At 41.0% G+C, this 19,333-nt stretch overlaps 1 protein-coding gene across 1 annotated transcript; it reads right to left on the reverse strand.

Moving 5' to 3' along the window:
* Positions 1–498: 498 nt before the first annotated feature.
* On the reverse strand, positions 499–17,665 carry KCNG4 (potassium voltage-gated channel modifier subfamily G member 4; the record flags this gene model as incomplete). The annotated part of the gene is made up of 2 exons (XM_080638169.1): positions 499–1,284; positions 16,916–17,665. The coding sequence occupies 2 exons, from the start codon at positions 17,663–17,665 to the stop codon at positions 499–501; spliced, it is 1,536 nt and encodes a 511-aa protein (XP_080494295.1).
* Between the last annotated feature and the right edge of the window lie 1,668 nt (positions 17,666–19,333).

Consider the following 19,333-nt stretch of genomic DNA (forward strand, 5'->3'; position numbering starts at 1 on the left):
GTGGCTTTAGATACAGAATTCATTTTTGTATCGAGGCTGCTTCTGTATGCCTGGTGGATGAGCATTGTACAAACAACACTGGTGCGTAGCCCTGAAAGAATGCTTTCTAGTGCTTGGCTCAAGATGTTAATTGCATGAACATTAGAAGCTCAAAGGCAAATAAAACATTAAGTGTATTTGTGCCGACAGAAGCTGTTTTGTTTGTTACTCATTCAATATTACGTATTCACCAAGATACATGACTGGCAGAGTTTATTCTTATTAGTTATAGAGAAGAATGAATACTTATTATTGAATAGACTCTGACTTTTGACATTCTCAAAACTTCCAGCTCCATAATGATGTGTTGGAGCTAGATGTGTTGGCTTGAGTACTTCTTATACCTATGCTGGCAGAAAGCAGTGTTGTAACTGGTGTTGTTGCTTTGCTATTGTATTATATTGACACACAGATGTGTATATTTCTGTTCTTATTCTTGGGAATGCTTTACAACCAGGCTTAGTTCCCTGTGTAAATGTATTTAATTGGTGATGCCGGATCCTCCAGGATTAAGCTATCTGTCTCATTGAAGGTGTCACTTTCACCAGAGTGATTCGCGTTTTTTACTCTGTTTAGCCGAGACTGCATTCGTTCATGTTCCTTTCTCAACTCCGAGTAGGAATGGGAGAAAGTGTGGAATATTGATGTAGCAGGAAAAGACATGATGAGAATTCCACTGAGGATGCTGCTGAGAGCCACCATCTGGCCTGGGACACTCCGCGGTACCATATCCCCATACCCCACAGTGGTCATTGAAATGATGGCCCACCAGTAAGAAGCAGGTATGCTCGTAAATTCGAGCACCTTCCCAGATTCATTCTCGGCGAGATAGACCAAGGGAGAAAACAGAGTGACAGCAACACATAAGAAGAGTAAAAGCAAGCCGAATTCCCGTGTGCACCTCCGAACTGTGAGGCCCAAAGTCTGCAAGCCCAAGGAGTGTCGGGCAAGGTGCATGACATATAAGATCCTCAGGGCTCGTAAAACCCGTAGCACCAAACTAACCTTCTCCAAATATGTGTTGCTGCTTGGCCTATTGTCCTCCTCATTTGAGTCATCCTCTGAGAAGATGAGGGAAATGTAATATGGTGAAATAGCCAAGAAGTCAATTATATTTAGGGGTCCTTTGAAGAACTGACATTTGCTCCTTGCCTGAATGAATCGGAGGCAGAACTCGAGGGAAAACCAAGCCACACAGATGGTCTCTATGACGAAGATGTAATAGCACTTCTGGGAACACTCACCCTGACACAAAAACAAAAAGAGAATTAAATAAAAGAACAGTCTGTGAACCAGCATCCAAAAATACTAAGGAAGAAGCAATATGTACTTGTTTGAGTCACTGGTATCAGAAACAGACAAATCCCTAGCAGGTAGTTGTATGACGGTCATCTTTCATGATGAACACATGAAATATCCAAATGAACGGATGTATCTACTTGTTTATTTTTCATAAAATCGTAGGGTTGGAAGGGACCTTAAAGCTCACCCAGTTCCAGCCCTATGCCACTGGCAGGGACACATTCCACTAGACCAGGTTGCTCCAAGCCCTGTCCGACCTGTCCATGAACACTGCCAGGAATGGTAATTTCCTACTAATATCTGTCAGGTTAAAGCCATTCCCCTTGTCCTGTCCCTACAGACCCTTGTCCAAAGCCCCTCTCCAGGTTTCTTGTTGGCCCCTTTAGGCACTGGCGCTGCTCTAAGGTCTCCGCTTAAGGACTCTTTTCTTCTCCAGGCTGACCCAGCCCAGCTCTCTCAGCCTGGCTCCAGAGCAGAGCTGCTCCCCTTACAGCATCTGTGGCCTCCTCTGGACTCACTCCAACAGCTCCATGTCCTTCTTATGTTGTTGCCCCAGAGCTGAATGTAGGATTGCAGGGTTTGTATCCCCAGAGTACACTAGAGGGGGAGAATCCCCTCCCTCAACCTGCTGCTCACACTCCTTTTGATGCTGCCCAGGACACAGTTGGCTTTCTGGACTGTCAGCACACACTTCTAGGATGTGTTGACCTTCTATTCTGTTATATGGCTTCTTCCAATCTAAATGAATCTCTGTATAAAGTCTTGGTGTGCAGTCTGTAAGTCCCAAATAAGTCCCACTTTCTGCTCTCAAAGGGAAATTAATTTAAACTTGACTGGTTTATAAGCCTGTACAAAAATCAGGTTCTCTTTGAAAGATTAATGTTTGAATGTCTCTGTAGACTTCTGGTGCTGTTTGATGCATGGTGCTTTCACAAATGCTGTGTGCACTGGTGCAGTTAAATGTTGTTCAGAGGTACTCATTGAGTCATTTGGATCTTTGGCTCAGTAGTGCTGTATATAAATTTTGTTTCTTTATGTACATGCAAATGTTTTATTCTAAAGGAAAATAAATGTCCACCCAGTAGCTGAAACTTGCACTGCATTCTCCTCTTCCAGTTTTGAGGCCACATGCTACAAAAAGCATTTCCTTGGTTCTATTACTGAAGGAATTGCTTTAATTGAACTACCTTGAACTCACAGTCATTGTTTTCCTGAGCTACGCTTAAGAAAAGAAAACTTCTTTTGTCCTATTCCAAGAAAATGGAGAGGCAGATTTAAACAAACTTGTAATTACTTGGGCAAACTTTGTCCTTTAATGATCGGCAGCCACTAGATTACATCCATCCAAAGAGCAAGTTGACAGATGCCCATATTGATTACAGGGACTGAGGTTTCTGCTTACTGTATTCCAACTGACAAAGAGCAAACCAGGTCCTGACACCATTTCTTGTCTTATAAGGGATAAGAAATAGCAATGACAGCAGCATCTACTGCTTAGCAGCTGGACACCTCCCCCTTAAAGAAACGCATTGTTTTAAACACTAGTGTCACTGTGTTCTTACGCACCCTGTCTATCCTATTGACAAATACATTCCTATACCTGTTCAGAGACTTAATATGTTCTTAAGAAACCTGGTCTTGTGATTGGACTAATGCTGTTTGGTTTTTTTCTGGTTTTGAGCATTGTGGATAAGTTTATTGAAGAATTCCACCGAAGAGGTACTTGTAAGATATTTTCAGTGGTATGCAGCTGTTTACATGAAGTTCCTGCATCAGTGCGAATATTTGGAGTACAATTTAAGTGAACTAGAGTCTTTCATGGACTTTGGCTGACTTTGAAGCACCTTTGTGTGCACATTATCAAAACACTGGCATATGAAGTGTATGGGCTCTGATGTTTTGGTCAAGATGGGAAATCTCAGCTATAATTGGGAACCAGAGAAAGAGCTTGACCAGTATGGCAACCCTTTAAAATTCCCGGCCGGACTCAGAATACGGGTTGTCACAGCATGTTCCAGAAAAAAACAAATGTAGGAGGTGGTAATTTCATTTTAGGTCTTTGAAAAATAATATTTGGCAAATAGCTCTTTCTAGCTACAACTGAGGAACATGAGGGCTTAGCAAGGTTAAAGAGTCTTCTCATATTCTTGCTGAACAGTGACTTCCATCTCTGAGGTGTTCACAGCTGCAGAATATCAAGCAGAATTAGGGATTCACACAAAAAGGACATGGAGCCACTGGAGCAAGTCTAGAGGAGCCCACGAGGATGATCAGGGGACTGGAGCACCTCCTGTATGGAGGCAGGCTGAGAAAGTTGGGGCTGTTCAGCCTGGAGAAGAGAAGGCTGCGTGGAGACCTCAGAGCAGCCTTCCTGTATCTGAAGGGGGCCTACAAGGATGCTGGGGATGGACTCTTCATCAGGGACTGTAGTGATAGGACAAGGAGTAACGGGTTCAAACTTAAACAGGGGAAGTTTAGGTTAGATATAAGGAAGAAATTCTTTAATGTAAGAGTGGTGAGGCACTGGAATGGGTTGCCCAGGGAAGTTGTGAATGCTCCATCCCTGGCAGTGTTCAAGGTCGGGTTGGACAGAGCCTTGGGTGCCATGGTTTAGTGTGAGGTGTCCCTGCCCATGGCAGGGGAGTTGGAACTGAATGATCTTAAGGTCCTTTCCAACCCTAACTATTCTATAATTCTGTGTGGAAGGACGATCCATGCAGAGACAGAACTTCCTTTTGAGATGGCACAGTGGCCATGTCTTATTCAGGAATCACTGCTGACCCTTGGTTTGTGAAAGGCTTTTTGTATCCTCTCTAGAATAAAGCCAGGGCCTCTGTATATGTTTTTCCTGACTGCCTGTCTCTGGAATTAAGCAATTTAGAGGAGCAATTCTTCATACAGTGTTATCCATTCTCACAGGAAATGTTGATTAAAAACACCACAGGAAACACATATCCCTACTACTAATTAAACTTGTTACCGATGTTGTTACCCTCTGCATTACAGAGTGTCTGTTGTGATAGAATTACTGCTATTCTCAGGAGTAACAAGTCTTTTTGTTCAGGCAGTGTTTATGTCATTGGCTATCTGAGGTTCTCCAGGTAAAATGGTAACGTATTCCTGACGTATATGTTTTCCCTACCTGGCTCTCAGAATGATTTAGCTCTGTAGCACCATTTGGGGATTTTTCCATTTTCTACACAGTAGACCATCAAGATCATAGTTTATCTCTTAGTAAGCATTGCCAAAGGTACTGAAGACTTGGCCCTGCTAGAGGATCAGGCTATAGCTCCATTCAAAGTTATTGCCATGGCCGTGCCTAAATGCATTGATGTTTGCAGTCTGCTGACTTGGCTTGATGAGATTGCTTGCAATCAGCAGTTGTGTTATGCTGTGTTCACTTTCTTTGATTTGTAAATTATGTGTACAGTGCACACTGGGCTCTGCACAGACCTGCCTGGGGTTGATCTAGTGATGTGGTCTGTGAATTAGTCATTGTTGCCATCAAGGTTGCTTTTATTTTGTTAATGGATTGAATGTCCAGTACATCTGTTGTTTATTTACCTTTATACATTTTCAGGTGACATCGCTTTCAGATCGTGATGTAGTTTTTGCTGTTCCTTCCGTGGAAAATGCAAGAAATGAACTGTTGTCTGCTGTAAGTTTTAACCATTAACATTTTGGGTGTCTTTTGAAATGGACATGAAATCTCAAGGTATAGCAAGGACTGCTTGGGAGATTGTTTATTCAGTTCTTGCCATCCTCAATTGCCTCAGGATTCCCCGTGTAAAGTTACATACTCGTCAAGAAAGCAATTTCATGCAGTCAGCTTCCTAAATGCATATCTCATTTTTCAGAAGAGTGTCCTTCACATCAAGCTTTTTAGGAGTGTTACTGTGCATTTTATTCTTCCTTGGTGCATAGTTGTGGATGTAAAGGACAGTGAGCTCTCCCCTGTTAGCACATTGTCTGTTTTGCCCTGTTTCTCTCAGAGGGAATTGATTTACCCATGCAGCATGGTAGTTTTGTATGGAGGTGACTGCCTTAAACCCTAGAAATAATGCAGCTGAGCTACACTTGCAGAAAGGCCATTCACACCATTACGTAGTGTAGATGTACCATGACTTATTCAGTCATATATACAACATCTGCCAGAAACTTCCAAGCCTCTTTCTCTGACTGTCTTTATTTCTCTGTCATCAGTGTCTAGATAAAGAGTGTAAGACCCTCACTCTGTGGTATTAAGTGAGAACGTGCTCATTGATTTCACAGTGGAAGATAGATTTCATCCAGTGAGCTTGTATGTGAATGTTTTATATATTAGGAATATTTGTATATATTATGGAATATATGTGATGTGGTTTATATATAATACCCCTTTCTAATGTCAGTCCCTTTGAAGATTCTTGATCCTTTTGAACATCCTGTTCAAAAGCAGCACATATTGGAATAAGAGAGGAAAAAGAAGAAATATTTACTACCAAAGCCAATTTCTGTTTCTCTCAGTATTTCTGATGATTTTTAGACCTCAGAGTGCTTTATGTTCCCCTTACAACTGTTGTCCATACAGCAGGCAGAATAACATGCTGACTTTAAAATACCATGTTCTTACCAAAATATGGGTGCCTGTATGCCAGTAGTAGATTTCAAATTTGCCGTTGTTGCAATTCCCATTAGATGTTAGTTACTTTCAGCAACTTCTCAAATTATAGCCCGAATGCTACGATCCATGAAAGTTTGTGTTTGGGTTTTTTTGCATAAATAGCCAATAAACCAATTTCTGCACACAACTTCTATATATTTCCTCTTTTTGAACAAAACAAGCACATTTGGGAAACTAGCGATCAGTGCCTGCCAACACAAACCACAGCAAACGACTCCCTCCCATAACCTCACCATGAACTAGAGCAGAATTCTCAGCTTCTATTTTCAGATCTTTGGGACAAATTTGTCACTGACCAAATTTTTCCTCCTCTCTGCATTTTTGCACCCAGAATATCCTGGTGGAGTGGAGGGCAAGCTCCAAGCCGTATGGTGTTGACTGTGAACATGAGTGGAAGATGAGGTTTTATTTATCACTGACCACAATGTACTTCAGATGGACTTTTCAACATAACCCCTTGACATGTTTTACTCCACCGTAGCATTAATCAGTGCTCAAACTGATTACTCAAACAAATCAGTAATCATTGACTCTGATGGGAGAACAGATATCACAAAAGCCATGGTATCTAAGTCTTTATTCATCATGCAGATTTACTTTTGAGCAATGCAAGAATTTATGAGGATTTATAGAATTTTTCTCTAGGTGAAATCCTACAAAGTGTAATGTAAATGTAATAAAACACATGCCTGGTATTGACCGTGTGGATGAAAAGAGCGTTTGGCCCTGCAGCAAAGGAAACATTTTGTATGCAAAAAGATACATACCAAGCCTGATACCTGAAATATTGAGTGGTTTCTTAAATTTATAAACAGTCTCAAAGAAGCAAAGAGGCTGTTTCAAATTTCTGTACCACCAGAGATAATAAGCAATTCATGCTTCCTTTTCATTATTGCCTTCCAATGTATAAGTCAATGGCTTATTTTGTGTGTCCTCTTATGCGCTGGAATGTTTATAGTGTTACAGTAAAATTGCTCATTTTCGATACTTCTATTAACTTCCCTTAAGGTGAAAAACCAGGCTCACAGTAAAATGTAAGAGCATCAGTACTGAGTCTGCTTAGCCCAATGCCTTCAGTCACACAGGTGAGTTTACAGAAAGATTTATTTGCTAACTCTGAATTCAAGCTAAATGAACCTGAGATTCATTCCACTCACAAGGCAAATAAGATGAATTTCCTGTCCAAGTGCTTTCTTAGTTTACCAGGAAACATTACTTAAGGTGTAATGACATCTAGGATAATAGCAAAATCAGATCTCAGAGTTATGCTGCACTAACCTATCTTACAAGAGGTATAAATCTCATCTAGTGAAAATAATATCTTTACATGCATCAGTAATTGTAGCAATGCCTAGGGAGAATGAATCAGAATTTCCCCTCTGGAATATGTATCTTGTCTATCCACCTTGGTTTTCAGATGCAACTCACTTTGTCACATTTTCTAGACAAGGAAAATCTTATTATTCTATAGATAGCTGGATGAGAACAGCAATGAAGTATTCTTGTGCCTTCAGGGTCTGCTCTGTGCTGACCATTTGTGTCCCACGTGGTTGCACTCTAAGACACTATAATTAAAATATGCTCTGTAAAATTTGTTCTGAATCATTACCTGATTTGCCAATTAATTTCCTACTGCAAGATTTAGCCCAGTGCTTTTTGCAGTGGATATTTACCCTTTAGTCCATTGTAAGGTGTTTTTCTGTAAATGCTGAAGCAAACACAAACCAGTGGTAATCTGTATTTTATAAATCACACTCTTCAGTGTGCTTCTCTTATAAAACCCTCTGAGGATTCTAAGCATTTGAACCTGAGTCTGCTTGGCCTGTTAGCAGCTGACACAGCTGTGTTGCATACTGATAGAAAAGGTGTCGTGTTTTATGTCTGGTCCCCTCACCATTATCAACTGGAAATATCAGAAGGAAGCATGCAAAGTTTCTCTTAATCTGATAAAAATGGGGGAAAATATCCTGCTGTTCCCATTATAGTGGAAGTGCCTATATTCTGCACCTGTACTGGGACAGGAATTGTATGGGTACCAACTTTCTGCCTTGTTGTGACTGACATGGTGTGTAATTTAAGATTTCACACAATCATAGAATCATTGAATGGTTTGGGTTGGAAGGGACCTTAAAGCTCACCCAGTTCCAGCACCTGCCACGGGCAGGGACACCTTCCACTGGAGCAGCTTGCTCCAAGCCCCTGTGTCCAACCTGGCCTTGAGCACTGCCAGGGATGGGGCAGCCACAGCTTCTCTGGGCACCCTGTGCCAGTGCCTCAGCACCCTCACAGGAAAGAGCTTTTGCCAGATTTAAATGTCTGCCCTCATGTAGTTTAAAGCCTTTCACCATGTGCCCTTGTAAAGGGCAATCTTTTGATAGGGTGGGTCTGAGTTATAAGGCAATTTCTTGTGATCTCCTATATATGCTTACCAGTTAACACTTCATAATAATGTTAGTGATTTCAAGTGTTGTGGCAAGTAATCTATTTCCTAGTTAAATAGTGAAAGTTGCGCCAATGCTTGTAGAGCACTTTGCTAATATGTTCTGCTAGATCAGTATATGGATCCTTTCAGAATCATATCACCCTTAATGATTAATATTTTCAAACCATCAGAGTGGAAAGCAACCTGTACATCAGCGATATGAATGTGTGTTGCTTATACAGCATATTTAGGGGAGAGGAAACCAATATTATTTATGAAGCCAATTTGATAAAAGTCCTTGAACCCAGTTAGAAGTCATGATTGAACCACGGTATGCAAACACTATTATTCCCAGGGTACATTTATGGAAACCAGCTGGCTCTTCATCATAAAACGAGTGTGTGATAGACAGAAAGGATCTGAAACCTCTTCCCAGCTAGATCCACCCTAGATGCAGCAGTGATTGCTTCAGTGGAAAGGCTGTGTTGGTGTTCAGTCACCCATACTAAAAAGTCTCAAAACAAAGCAGGGAAGGAATTAATAAAGTAATATGCTTGGCTCTTCTTGATTCAGACTCCTTTTGGAGTCTTAGAGGAGAGTTTCCTTAAACATAGGACCTGGATCTGCTGAGCACTCTGCATTCGAAAGGTAGGCTGCCAGGACATCATCATTCACACCAGAAATGTGCTTGTCTCTTTGGCTGATGCAAGGTCACAATTCACATCTGCTAAACCTACCCTGGCAGGTCCAGATTTTGTTTGGCACATTCAAGTACAGCCAGTTCCTGCTCCCTCTGATCCACACACTGGTTTATGGACAGAGGCCAGTGTCCTCTGAAGTGGTAGCAGATGGGACGAGCCTGTGTTATGGGGATCGACCTGCCTTCTGCCCGCTTGTGCTACCCAATGCTAAGTAGAGAGGCTTATCTCAGCAAGACTGCTCTTCTTGTAGTCTGGCCTTTTTTGCCCACTCAGAGATGAAACATTCAGCTGTCTATGTGGAGGATTTAGGAGCAAAACTGGCAGGAACTTTCCTCTCTAAGCCCAAGGTTGGCATTTCCTTGGCAAGGTACTGTGCCTTTTGCACTTCTCAAGGTTATACGTGTACAGTGCCTCCTGGTTTATAGCATCTACCTGGGCAGTTCCCTCTGTGGAAAAAAAAATGGGCTAACGTAATAGTGAAAAAACAATCTTTGTTTCTTGCTTTTTCCTGCCCACAAATCCAAGGTGGTGGGTCTACAGGGTGAGGCTACAAGTCTAGAGAGTGGGTTGACAGGAACAGAGGCAACAACATATACCTAATTAACTCTGGGGTATTCTTATCCCAGTCCACAGCAGGAAATGAACAGATGCAGGGGAGGAATCCCTTTTGGCTGTAAAATGATGACTGGGTGAGGAAGTGTTGTGCCAGGCTGTATATCTGGGGCCGTGGGGTCCGGCTGCAGTGCTGCAGGTAGTGCTGAATCACTGCGACCGCATTGCTGCTGTTGTTTGAAATATTAAACCATGCTCTGCTGAACCAAGTGGTGTTTAGGGAGAACTTGAAACCCCTGTGTTGTGGATCACTTCGGTACTTGGATTTATGGTTACAGACTGGTGCAATAAAATCAAAAGGTTTACAGCCTGCTGAGAAAGAGACTGTAACCTGATTTACAGAACGAGGAGCTTGTTAAAGCAGTGCTGCGTATTCTGATCACAGAACGATCTCCCACTCACTTAGCTTTATGGGAAGGAAACCTAGACTTATGAATGCTATTACCATAACTGGTACAAATGAGGAAACTAAACTAATATTGGGGTTATATTAGTGTGGACATTACAAAGAACATAGAAGGAAATTATTATCTGTGTGTCCAACACATAATTATCTGCTCTGAGGCAGAAGTGTAACAGAAATAAAGTATTTCAATTAACTTTTAAACTTGGGTCCCTATTCTGCAAACACTGTGAGAATCAATCTGAAGAATCTGAGTTTGATTTAAACCAATTGGTGACCCTACAGTGTCTGTGCTAGCAGAAGGATGTGAAAGAATTCCCTTCTTGTTTTTCTAGTAAGAAATTGAACAGAGTTCATTTTGTAACTGAAGAACAATATAGTTGAAATAACTAGGTATTTATCTGGTGCTTAGGAGGATGACCTTGAATTTCCAGTTTTGCTGCTGATCAGATCCTTTGCTCTGCTAGTGTTTCTTCTCAACTTCTTTCCTCATTGCTTTGTAAGTTCTTTGGAGCAGAGACTACTTGTTGTTGTACCTGTGTAGTACACGGTGTACTGTGAGGTCCCAACTATGGTTGAATCTGGTATAAGGGAAAATGCTTGTGCTAATAGAAGGTGCTGGTGCTGTGGGAATAAACACAGCATGTGTAGTGCATAGCCCTGATGCTGCAAAGAAATTCGCCATTAGGTTTGCTCAGAATTAGAATACTTCATTGTGAGATTGACTGCAGCAGAAGGGTGAAGAGTCCTTAAAGATTCCCATCGCAGTCAAGGAGGAATTTCCAAAGCACAGATTCGGGTGGTTAGTTATTTTTAATACTTGTTGCATTATTGCTACGAACTTGGAGGGTGCATTGATTTCAAATAGCGTTTTCCAAAGATACAAGTGCCTCCCCCAAAGGAAATGCCCGTGTTAAGGAAGGCATTTATTAAGCAATCATCTGTGCTGAGCCCCTTGAGATGAGTCAAGTGAGGGAAGCGAACAGAGTATTTTTCTATTATAAGCATTACAAACCTGAAAGTGGCAAAAGGGTAAGGAAAGCCCTACTCCCAGCAAGGAAAATGTGTGCTGCCACACTGAATAACTCTGGATTGACCTCCAGCTGCAGAGCAGCTGGAACAGCTGAGTGTCCCCCCAGGATAGCGTGCAAAGCCGGGAGACTTAGTGCTGTTGGGATACAGCCAAAACTGGATGAACATAAGGCAAACTAATAATGTCTAATTGTGCTTTCTGGACACTGGACCATGCACTGGCAGAGCCAGCCTTGAAAGCTGTGCAGAATCCATGTGCTCATGGGAATGTCCAGACTTCCTCAAGAAAATTGTTTTCTGTGGCAGTGAGGATAAACTGAGATGCAGATGTTCAGCAGTGCCCACCACCCATTTGGGGGTCGTTACTTAAGTCATATTACAGACTTAAGTAATATGAACTTCATCAGTGTTGTACGTGTTAGATTTAATGCTGAAATATGTAACTCTGTTGTCAGATGCTTGAAAAACAGTCACAATGTGGAACTACGAATTCAGTCTTAATGGTGCAATTTCAAGGTGGAAGCTTTTGATGTTACTGAACAGATATGCAAAGCTCAAAAGGCAGATCCCATAAGGCAACAATTTCTGTATATGTCAAAGTCCCAGGCCTGAATATTGTGATTTCTCTTGTTTCATGACTTCTTATGTCATATCTTCCTTCAATTGTTATTAGTTTAGCTAATTCAATCCACAGAGCAAGTAAGTTACCTGGACTCTACTGTGTCTACTGCTATTAGACTGGAAGTTTTTATGTGCTTTGGTAAAGCATAATTTCCTACTTTAAAATGCTACAATACTTTCATGGTTAGAAGAAATCAGAATGGTACTAGATGACTAGATAACTTAGGAGAGTCAAGTGTCTGCAGCAAATGTCCTCATAGGAACTCACTGAGCAGATACAGTAAAACCAAAGCATATCCAGCTCTGTTTTGTTCCAAGCGATATGCGTATACCAGTGTATTTATAGATATGCCTGTACACATACGCCTTTATAGTCTTACACTTTTTAATGAGCATTAGATTTTCTTTCTCTTCACAATAAGACCAACAAATTGTTTTTTCCTTATAAGGTAAAATTACTCCGCTTTTAAAGAAGATGAGTTTTTCAGCAGTTTCCTGTAGTGTGCAAGCCGAATATTCTGGTTCAGTACCAGTGAAAAACATAAGCCAGTGCTTTCAGAATAATGGTGTAAACAGGAAAAATTGAAATGCTTCTATATATTAGGTGTTGGGTTCTTTTTGCTGTGATCATGTTTTGTGGATTCTCAGTGCAACTAGAGACTAAAACCTTGCTCTTTTAAAAGGAATTAGATTTTCATATAATCAGAAGACCCCCTGAATAGGAAGTTTAACAAGATGAATGGTCTAGGTTTCAAGATAAGATCATTAGATCTGGCAATACTGGTTGCAGCTTATGTCAGCTATGTTCATTATGTTACATACAATACATAAAGCAGTTACAGGCTTCTCAAGGTCAGTTAAGAGCAAATACAAAAATGAGTAGTAACAAGATCTGACCAGTCACTGATCACCAAAAAAGAGAGGAAGAACAGAAAATAGACATTTCCTTCTCTTAAACCACACTTAAACAGTGTGATCTGTTGGAAGACATCTACACTGGGAGAAGATTTGGTGGTTATTGGTGCTGAGGGGCAGGGAATGGAACTCTCTGGGGTTTCTTTTTCTCCTTTCATCCCCTGACCTTAATTTGCTTCCCTGACTGAAAAAGGACCTTGCTGTATCCTTTCTGCTGAGCTGTTTCTCCAGAGGATGCCAATTTTAGGGACTTACTAAAAGAAATGCCCCTTCCTAAGCAAAATCCCAGGAGTCCTTCAAACCAGTCTCCCTGTTTGAGCTCTTCTGCAGTGGTTTTAGTCCACAGTTCTCTGGTTTAATGATGTTGTTTCCATTGGGTTAGGTATGCTGAGCAGTGACTACTTCAGTTACACCTCTTGGATCCTGATTGTAACTCATATGTGGGACTGGGACTTTCAGGGGACTTTGATGGGGCTTTTTCCTTATCTCTAGTGATATGATCTTAATTCCTTTAAGGAAAATGCTGGTAGATTTTGTTACTTCAGCTTTCTTATCCTATATGCATGGCTTCTGGTTCAGATTTGCAGTTCTCTCAGGCTACCCATTCAGATCAATAATAAAGTTTCTCACCTCCATATATGCCTTTCTATATCTACATACGCACATGCCTTGATTGCTGTATCTGGGTGATACTATATTTGCTTCCTTACTGAAGACAGTTTGGTCTCCATAAAGAGCAGATGCAAATATTCTGGATAAGAATGAATTGCCATTGGAGGAGGTGACATTTCAGTTGTTTTGGGCCCAAATAACATAATTTAACTACTGAGTCCTCTTTCCTTAGCATCGTATATGATAAATCCTTTTGTATATCTGTTACACGGTCAGACTTAAACTTAAACTTGTGATCACCAGAGATACACATTTACCACTCTAAAATTTTCCTGAACTTTTGGCCACCTTTGCCCCAGGTCTGTTCACTCTGGGTTAGGATTCATAGCAGATGCTGATGTCACATATAATTACAGGGCTGTTTGCCCATCTGTCTGTGTTTTTCTTTCATATCTCTAGTGAGGAGGTTCCTAAATGTCATTTGACATATTCTAGAGCACGTGCATGGTACCAATTATAATAACTCAGTCTTTATTTTACTTTCAGCTGTATTCCTGTCTTTGAGCTATCCTTCCCCTCCCTTGTCTGCTGCCCATGGAGGTGGCTCCTTCCCTCCCCTCTGGTTGCTAGGGTGACTGGGCTTCCCTGATGCGGATGCTCTTGCCTTGGCTTGTTGCCATCCCTCCCTCTCCCAGAGACTGGAGTTTTCCCTTTCCCTCGCATGGTGTCTCCTGTTTGCTCTTCCTCCTGCCCAGGCAGCTATTCTCCCTTCTAAGCAAACCTGGTTTAGCAACTGCTAAAAGAACAAGTGATTTCATGTGCCTGCAGGGAGGGATCAACCGAGCCTCTGAGTGAAGTGGAAGTCACCTTGTATTATTTTTCCTTTATTTTTCTGTCTCTGATCCTCCTCCTTGAGCTGCACTCCAGAGAGTTCTCACTCTTAATGTGGCTGTGATGATGAGGAAAAGGACCATAGAGTGGCGCATTTGCAGCAGAGGTAAAGCCTTTTTTTATTTGCATTTTGGAATGGATAAATTCAATGTTCAGTGTTAGCGATGTTGGGAAACAGACCCTTGCAGTACTTGTAAGCACATTTACTATAGAGGTTTTGCCAAGGTTTAACTCAGAAATGGCTAAGCCTCAGGATAAGAGCATCTTTCACACGTCTGAATTCAAGTGTGGAATTACAGGTTGTTCAGAAACTTTGTTGAAGGAATTCGGGTGTTTTCTCTTGCTGAGCAAACAGATACTGTGAGATCTTTATGTTCAGCCCCAAAAGCCAGAATTTCAGATTCTGCATGCCTGTCCCAGGTTGCTGGCAAATGTAGTCCCGTCTTAGAATCACTTTCAGAGCTGTCCAGTGACCAGTTCTGAGTTACAAATCAATGTAGAGCTGCAGTTTGCCTGGGTATGACTCAGCCACAAGCAAGCAGTAGTGGGTTCAGTCAATTAAGTTCCCTGAGTTTTTTGCCCAGTTGTAGCTAAAATGCTCTTTTGTGACACCAATAAGAAAAATTTTAGGTGTTGCTAAGAATTTAGGGATGGAAATTTAGAAATTTTTTCATCCGTAGGGACAGAAAAACTCCTATTTACCAGTTCATATTTCCTGCTTTTCCATTTTGATCTCGTGTAATTCCCCTATGTTTTCTCTGGCACAATTTGAAGTTATTCAAATACTAGGACTTTTTCTGCTTTGTTCTATGCTTTTGGGGCACAAAGTGCATTAGGCTGGTGCTGCAAGTGTAATGCTTCCAAGTATTTGGATAAATGTGGTTCTTTGCTCAAGTTCATCCTTCATCCTCTCCTTTTCCCTTTAAACATTCAATCTTTTGAGCTTGTTTTTTGAAGTAGTAAGATCTATGTGCAAAACTGGAAGTGTTAATATCATCTGTGTGTTGTAGGAAGTCCAGGAACAACAGCTAAACTGTAGCTATGAGATATAACCCTCAACATGCTTCCCTTTCTAACATACAGCTATTTTTAAAACACACAACATATTACATCTAGCTGAGCACTGAAACATTATGTGCTTGTTCTCTTACATGAAAAGTATTTATAAAAGCTTTATGTGCAGTGGCTGGGAAATGAAGATAAAATGCATCGGGCTACTTCCATTAACAAAGTTAGTAGGAAGCACTTGATAGAGCAGAGTTTGTGATGTTTTTACATCTAGCTGTAAGAAGGATGTTCTATATTTAAAGCACTTCCTTGGAAGAAGCACTGGAACAGTGTTACAGTATTTCCTGCCAAAAGTAATAGCTGTGGAAGGCTGCAACAGCACCAGACTTATTACTGAAAGGTAATAGTCTTCCCATGCAAATGTAAGTTAATATTCAAGGGTTTAAATGGGACAGGGAATGATCTTAAATTTCAGCCTTCTGTGCAGTCCTTAGTTTTATTCAAAGACACCAAATATTGTAACTTATCTTCATCATGACTGTGCTGCTTTGATTTACTGCTGGAACAATAAAATATACACAAGTTTTTGTATTGTGCATGCCATGCTGTGCTATAAATGTAAAAATGACTTTATTCATCGATATATGATACTCTGAGGAGTATCTTATCTTACAGCAGCAGTTGGGACAGGGAGTTTATTTGACCTGGATTTTCTCAGCACTTTTGGAAGGGCAGTTTGCAAATGAAGTTCAGGATTCATTAAAGAGATTAGTCAAGGGTTTTTTTAGTGAATTTGAACATTACTGCATCTGAAATAACTTTGGATTGTTACTTCCTCTGTTTTATTATTAAAATAATAAATAATTAAGATGCTGAAAAAGTCACAGTAATGTTATCGAGAATTCTTCATTTATGATACAAGCTTAATTGGTTTGCCCTGAATTAACGTGGATGACTTACTTGAAAATGTTTGAAATGCAGTTAGCAGTTCAGTAGTATTTGTCATTAGTCTTACAATATGTACCTATATATGTGAGCAAATACGGAATTCTATTAGCATAGAATTATGATTTTTGGAGGCACAGCTTTTAAGTACCAGTATCTGCAAAAATGCTTAATCTGTCTCTCATCCTTTAATCTTTATGCTACTATTAAAATGTAACATTATAACATTATAAAAATCAATGGGTATTTATTCTTCTTTAAAGATTTGACTGCATTATCATAAGGGAAGATACGCAGCTATTTTAGAAGTTGTCAGAGGAAAATATTTCTCTAGCTGATGTGCCCAAAGAGAGATTGCTTGTAATTAGAAAGTAAAGTATGTTGAAGAGAAAACTTCACAATGTCAGTTTGAGTCTCAGTGCTAACAAGTTAATATAAGCTACCCCTGCAACAACTTCTTAAGAAGGAAAATCAGTGCTGTACCAGAGAGCTGCAATAAGTAGTCTGTCCAGAAGTTAGTGACATACTTTGTTCACATTATTCTTAACTGAATATCATTTTAAAGATGATAGAACTCATTTAAACTGTTGTTGCATTTTCCGTTATAAACCATGTCATTACCAGCAACAGTTTTGAACCTCATCGTTATCGATTTTCTGTATCTTATCTTTTTTAATGATGTATGCCTAGCAAGGCAGACAAATTTCTTTTAATTCTGTAGTTAGACCAGTTAAAAAGGACTTACTTACCCTGTCTTCTTCAGCTCTCAAGTCTGGCATTGTGCTAACACAAAGGCTTACAGCTGTGGTGGCCACAAAGAGAATGGAGAGACAAGCAAAGACTTTCCCTGGGAGTCCTGACTGGGGATTTTCTACCATATCTCTGAGTCTGTTCATAAACTGTCCAAATTTGGTTTTCTCATCCAAGACGCATGTAGCTTCTTTGCTCTTCCGAAGTTCCTCTTCTTTGCGTACCTCGGCCAACTCCTGCAGTTTTTGAAATAGTTTTCTAAAGCAGCAGTTCTCCAGGTTGGATTCCTCAATTCCCCAGTATCTCAGCTCCTCTTGGAAAGACAAGGCACACATGTCTCTTAAAAGCATCAGCTTCCCTGCTGCTAGAAAGCTGACGATCATCCTGAAAGCGTTTGGGTTCCTGTCAAAGAAGAACTCATGGGTGTCTTCATCATAATCATCACACAGCTGAATTATTTCTTCATAGCTGCTGCAAAACTTAAGTTTGCTCAGTCTGGTCAGGGGAAATTCATCTAAAGTGCTCCAAGGTAGCAGGTATTTGATGCCTCCAACATTTATCATAATCTCTGTCTTCAGATCGACTGCAGAGACATGTTCAGGATGGTAAATCCTCCTGGCTCTTTGGTAATGGACCCCTTTGACAGGAGGGGTTTCAACGGAGACAGGAAAGAAGTGGCTCAAGGAATTACAAGAAGTGTAGCTAATGTTGCTATAGTCTTGGTCACTGCCTTTGGAGAGAATAGGCATCTCTAAGAGTTCTCACTGGGACATCTGAAACGGCATCAGAGCAGGGTTATCTGTCAGCCAAGAGACATAAGAAAGAGGAGAAAACATAGCAGAGGTTATTGCAAGAGAAAAAGAGTTCCAGGCTGAATCACAAAATTAACGAGTGCCTGTTTAGTAAGTAAAAGTCACCTCTGTGCTTCTTCCTGAAATCTGCAGCCTGTGAATGAGATGTGCTTTGCAGCCTCATTGGTTGTCTGGCAACACACAGGCACAGAGGAGAGCTAAAGCCTCATTCTATCACAAAGGATTGGATTCCTGTGGATCTAGATGTAATCAGGTCGGTTTCTTTTCCGAGCAGATCTCGGTCAGTGTTAGATCAATGTGTTTTCCGGGGGTTGTCGCTTTGCTCTCTTATTTCTATAAACCCTTAAATACACGCTAACTCAACTAAGCTGCTTAATAGTTATTAGAGTGGTCAATTATCTGTTATCAACTGGATACAAAGTTCATAATTGCTTTGACTTGAATGCTCAGATTGCAATTCCTGTTCCTTTCACTGCATGCCTGTTTTGCCTGCCTCTAGGGGGTATTGCGAGGATTAGCCAGTAGATGTTTTTAAAATGCCTTAAGAGGTAAAGTGCTGTATAAATGATGACTATTCTTTTAAACCTGGTCTCATGTCACCACAAATGGCTGAGAAGATACAAGGAACGTTTGCCCACCCCGGAGAAACTTTATTACACAGACAGAAAGCGGTGTGCTTTATCAGTCAGAAGGGAAAAGCAATTGAAAGATGCCTCCTATTTCACTTCCCCCTTTCAGGAGCATATCCCTGCTTTTGTTCATAATCCCTGAAGATTCAAAGGCATTTATTACCCCAAATCACTGAACTGAAAAAATTGCAAGGAAACTTCCCAAAGTTACTCACCACCGTGCCCTGGGCTGCTGCCTGGTACCTGGCTTCCCCGCAGGTGAAGTCCACATGCCGCAAACTGACTAGCAGAAAGACCTGGGGATGATTTACAATATGGATTGCATGAAAAATCACCATAGCCCTGCGGAGATCACAGCCTCTTTCCTCTTTCTCTTCTTCCTGCAAGGGAAAAATATTTGTATGAGTTCATGTACCATATGTTGTACTGATAGATCCTTTGCAGAGGAGACCGTGTCCGAAGTGGCAGCTCCTCTTCTGGATTCCTGGAGCGTCCTGGTGAAATATGCTGAGTGAGAGCTGGTGGATCCTGCCCTCTCCCTATCTATTCTCTGTTTCCCTTGGGACTGTCAATGTGGTCCTGAAAGAGGAGGGGAGAGGGAAGGGGGAAGGGCTTAGAAATAATCTCTCCAGCATCCCTCCGTCTATTCAGCAGGCAGCAGGCAGCAACTGGGTAAGTACATGGAGTACAAAGACAGTCTCCGACTAATGAGTTTTAATGATAAGTAAATTCTGGCAAACGTACTTGATAAAAAATTTCAGTATCTTTTAACTCCTTCCACTGTAGCCCTACCAAAGTTGCTTGTTTTGGAGACACCAGTCAAATTCCTCAGGAGCAGTTTCCATGTCCTGTGTCCCTCTTGAAACTGGGATTTGCTCTTAAATAACCCTAGACGGAGTGGGTAGTTGGTTGGGTCCAGGGATGCTGGGCTTCCACATTCCTTTGGCTATTAGGGAAGTGCTTTCTGCCCATGAAA

This window comes from Psittacula echo (genome assembly GCF_963264785.1).
Source record: "Psittacula echo genome assembly, chromosome: Z".
Classification (NCBI taxonomy): domain Eukaryota; kingdom Metazoa; phylum Chordata; class Aves; order Psittaciformes; family Psittacidae; genus Psittacula; species Psittacula echo.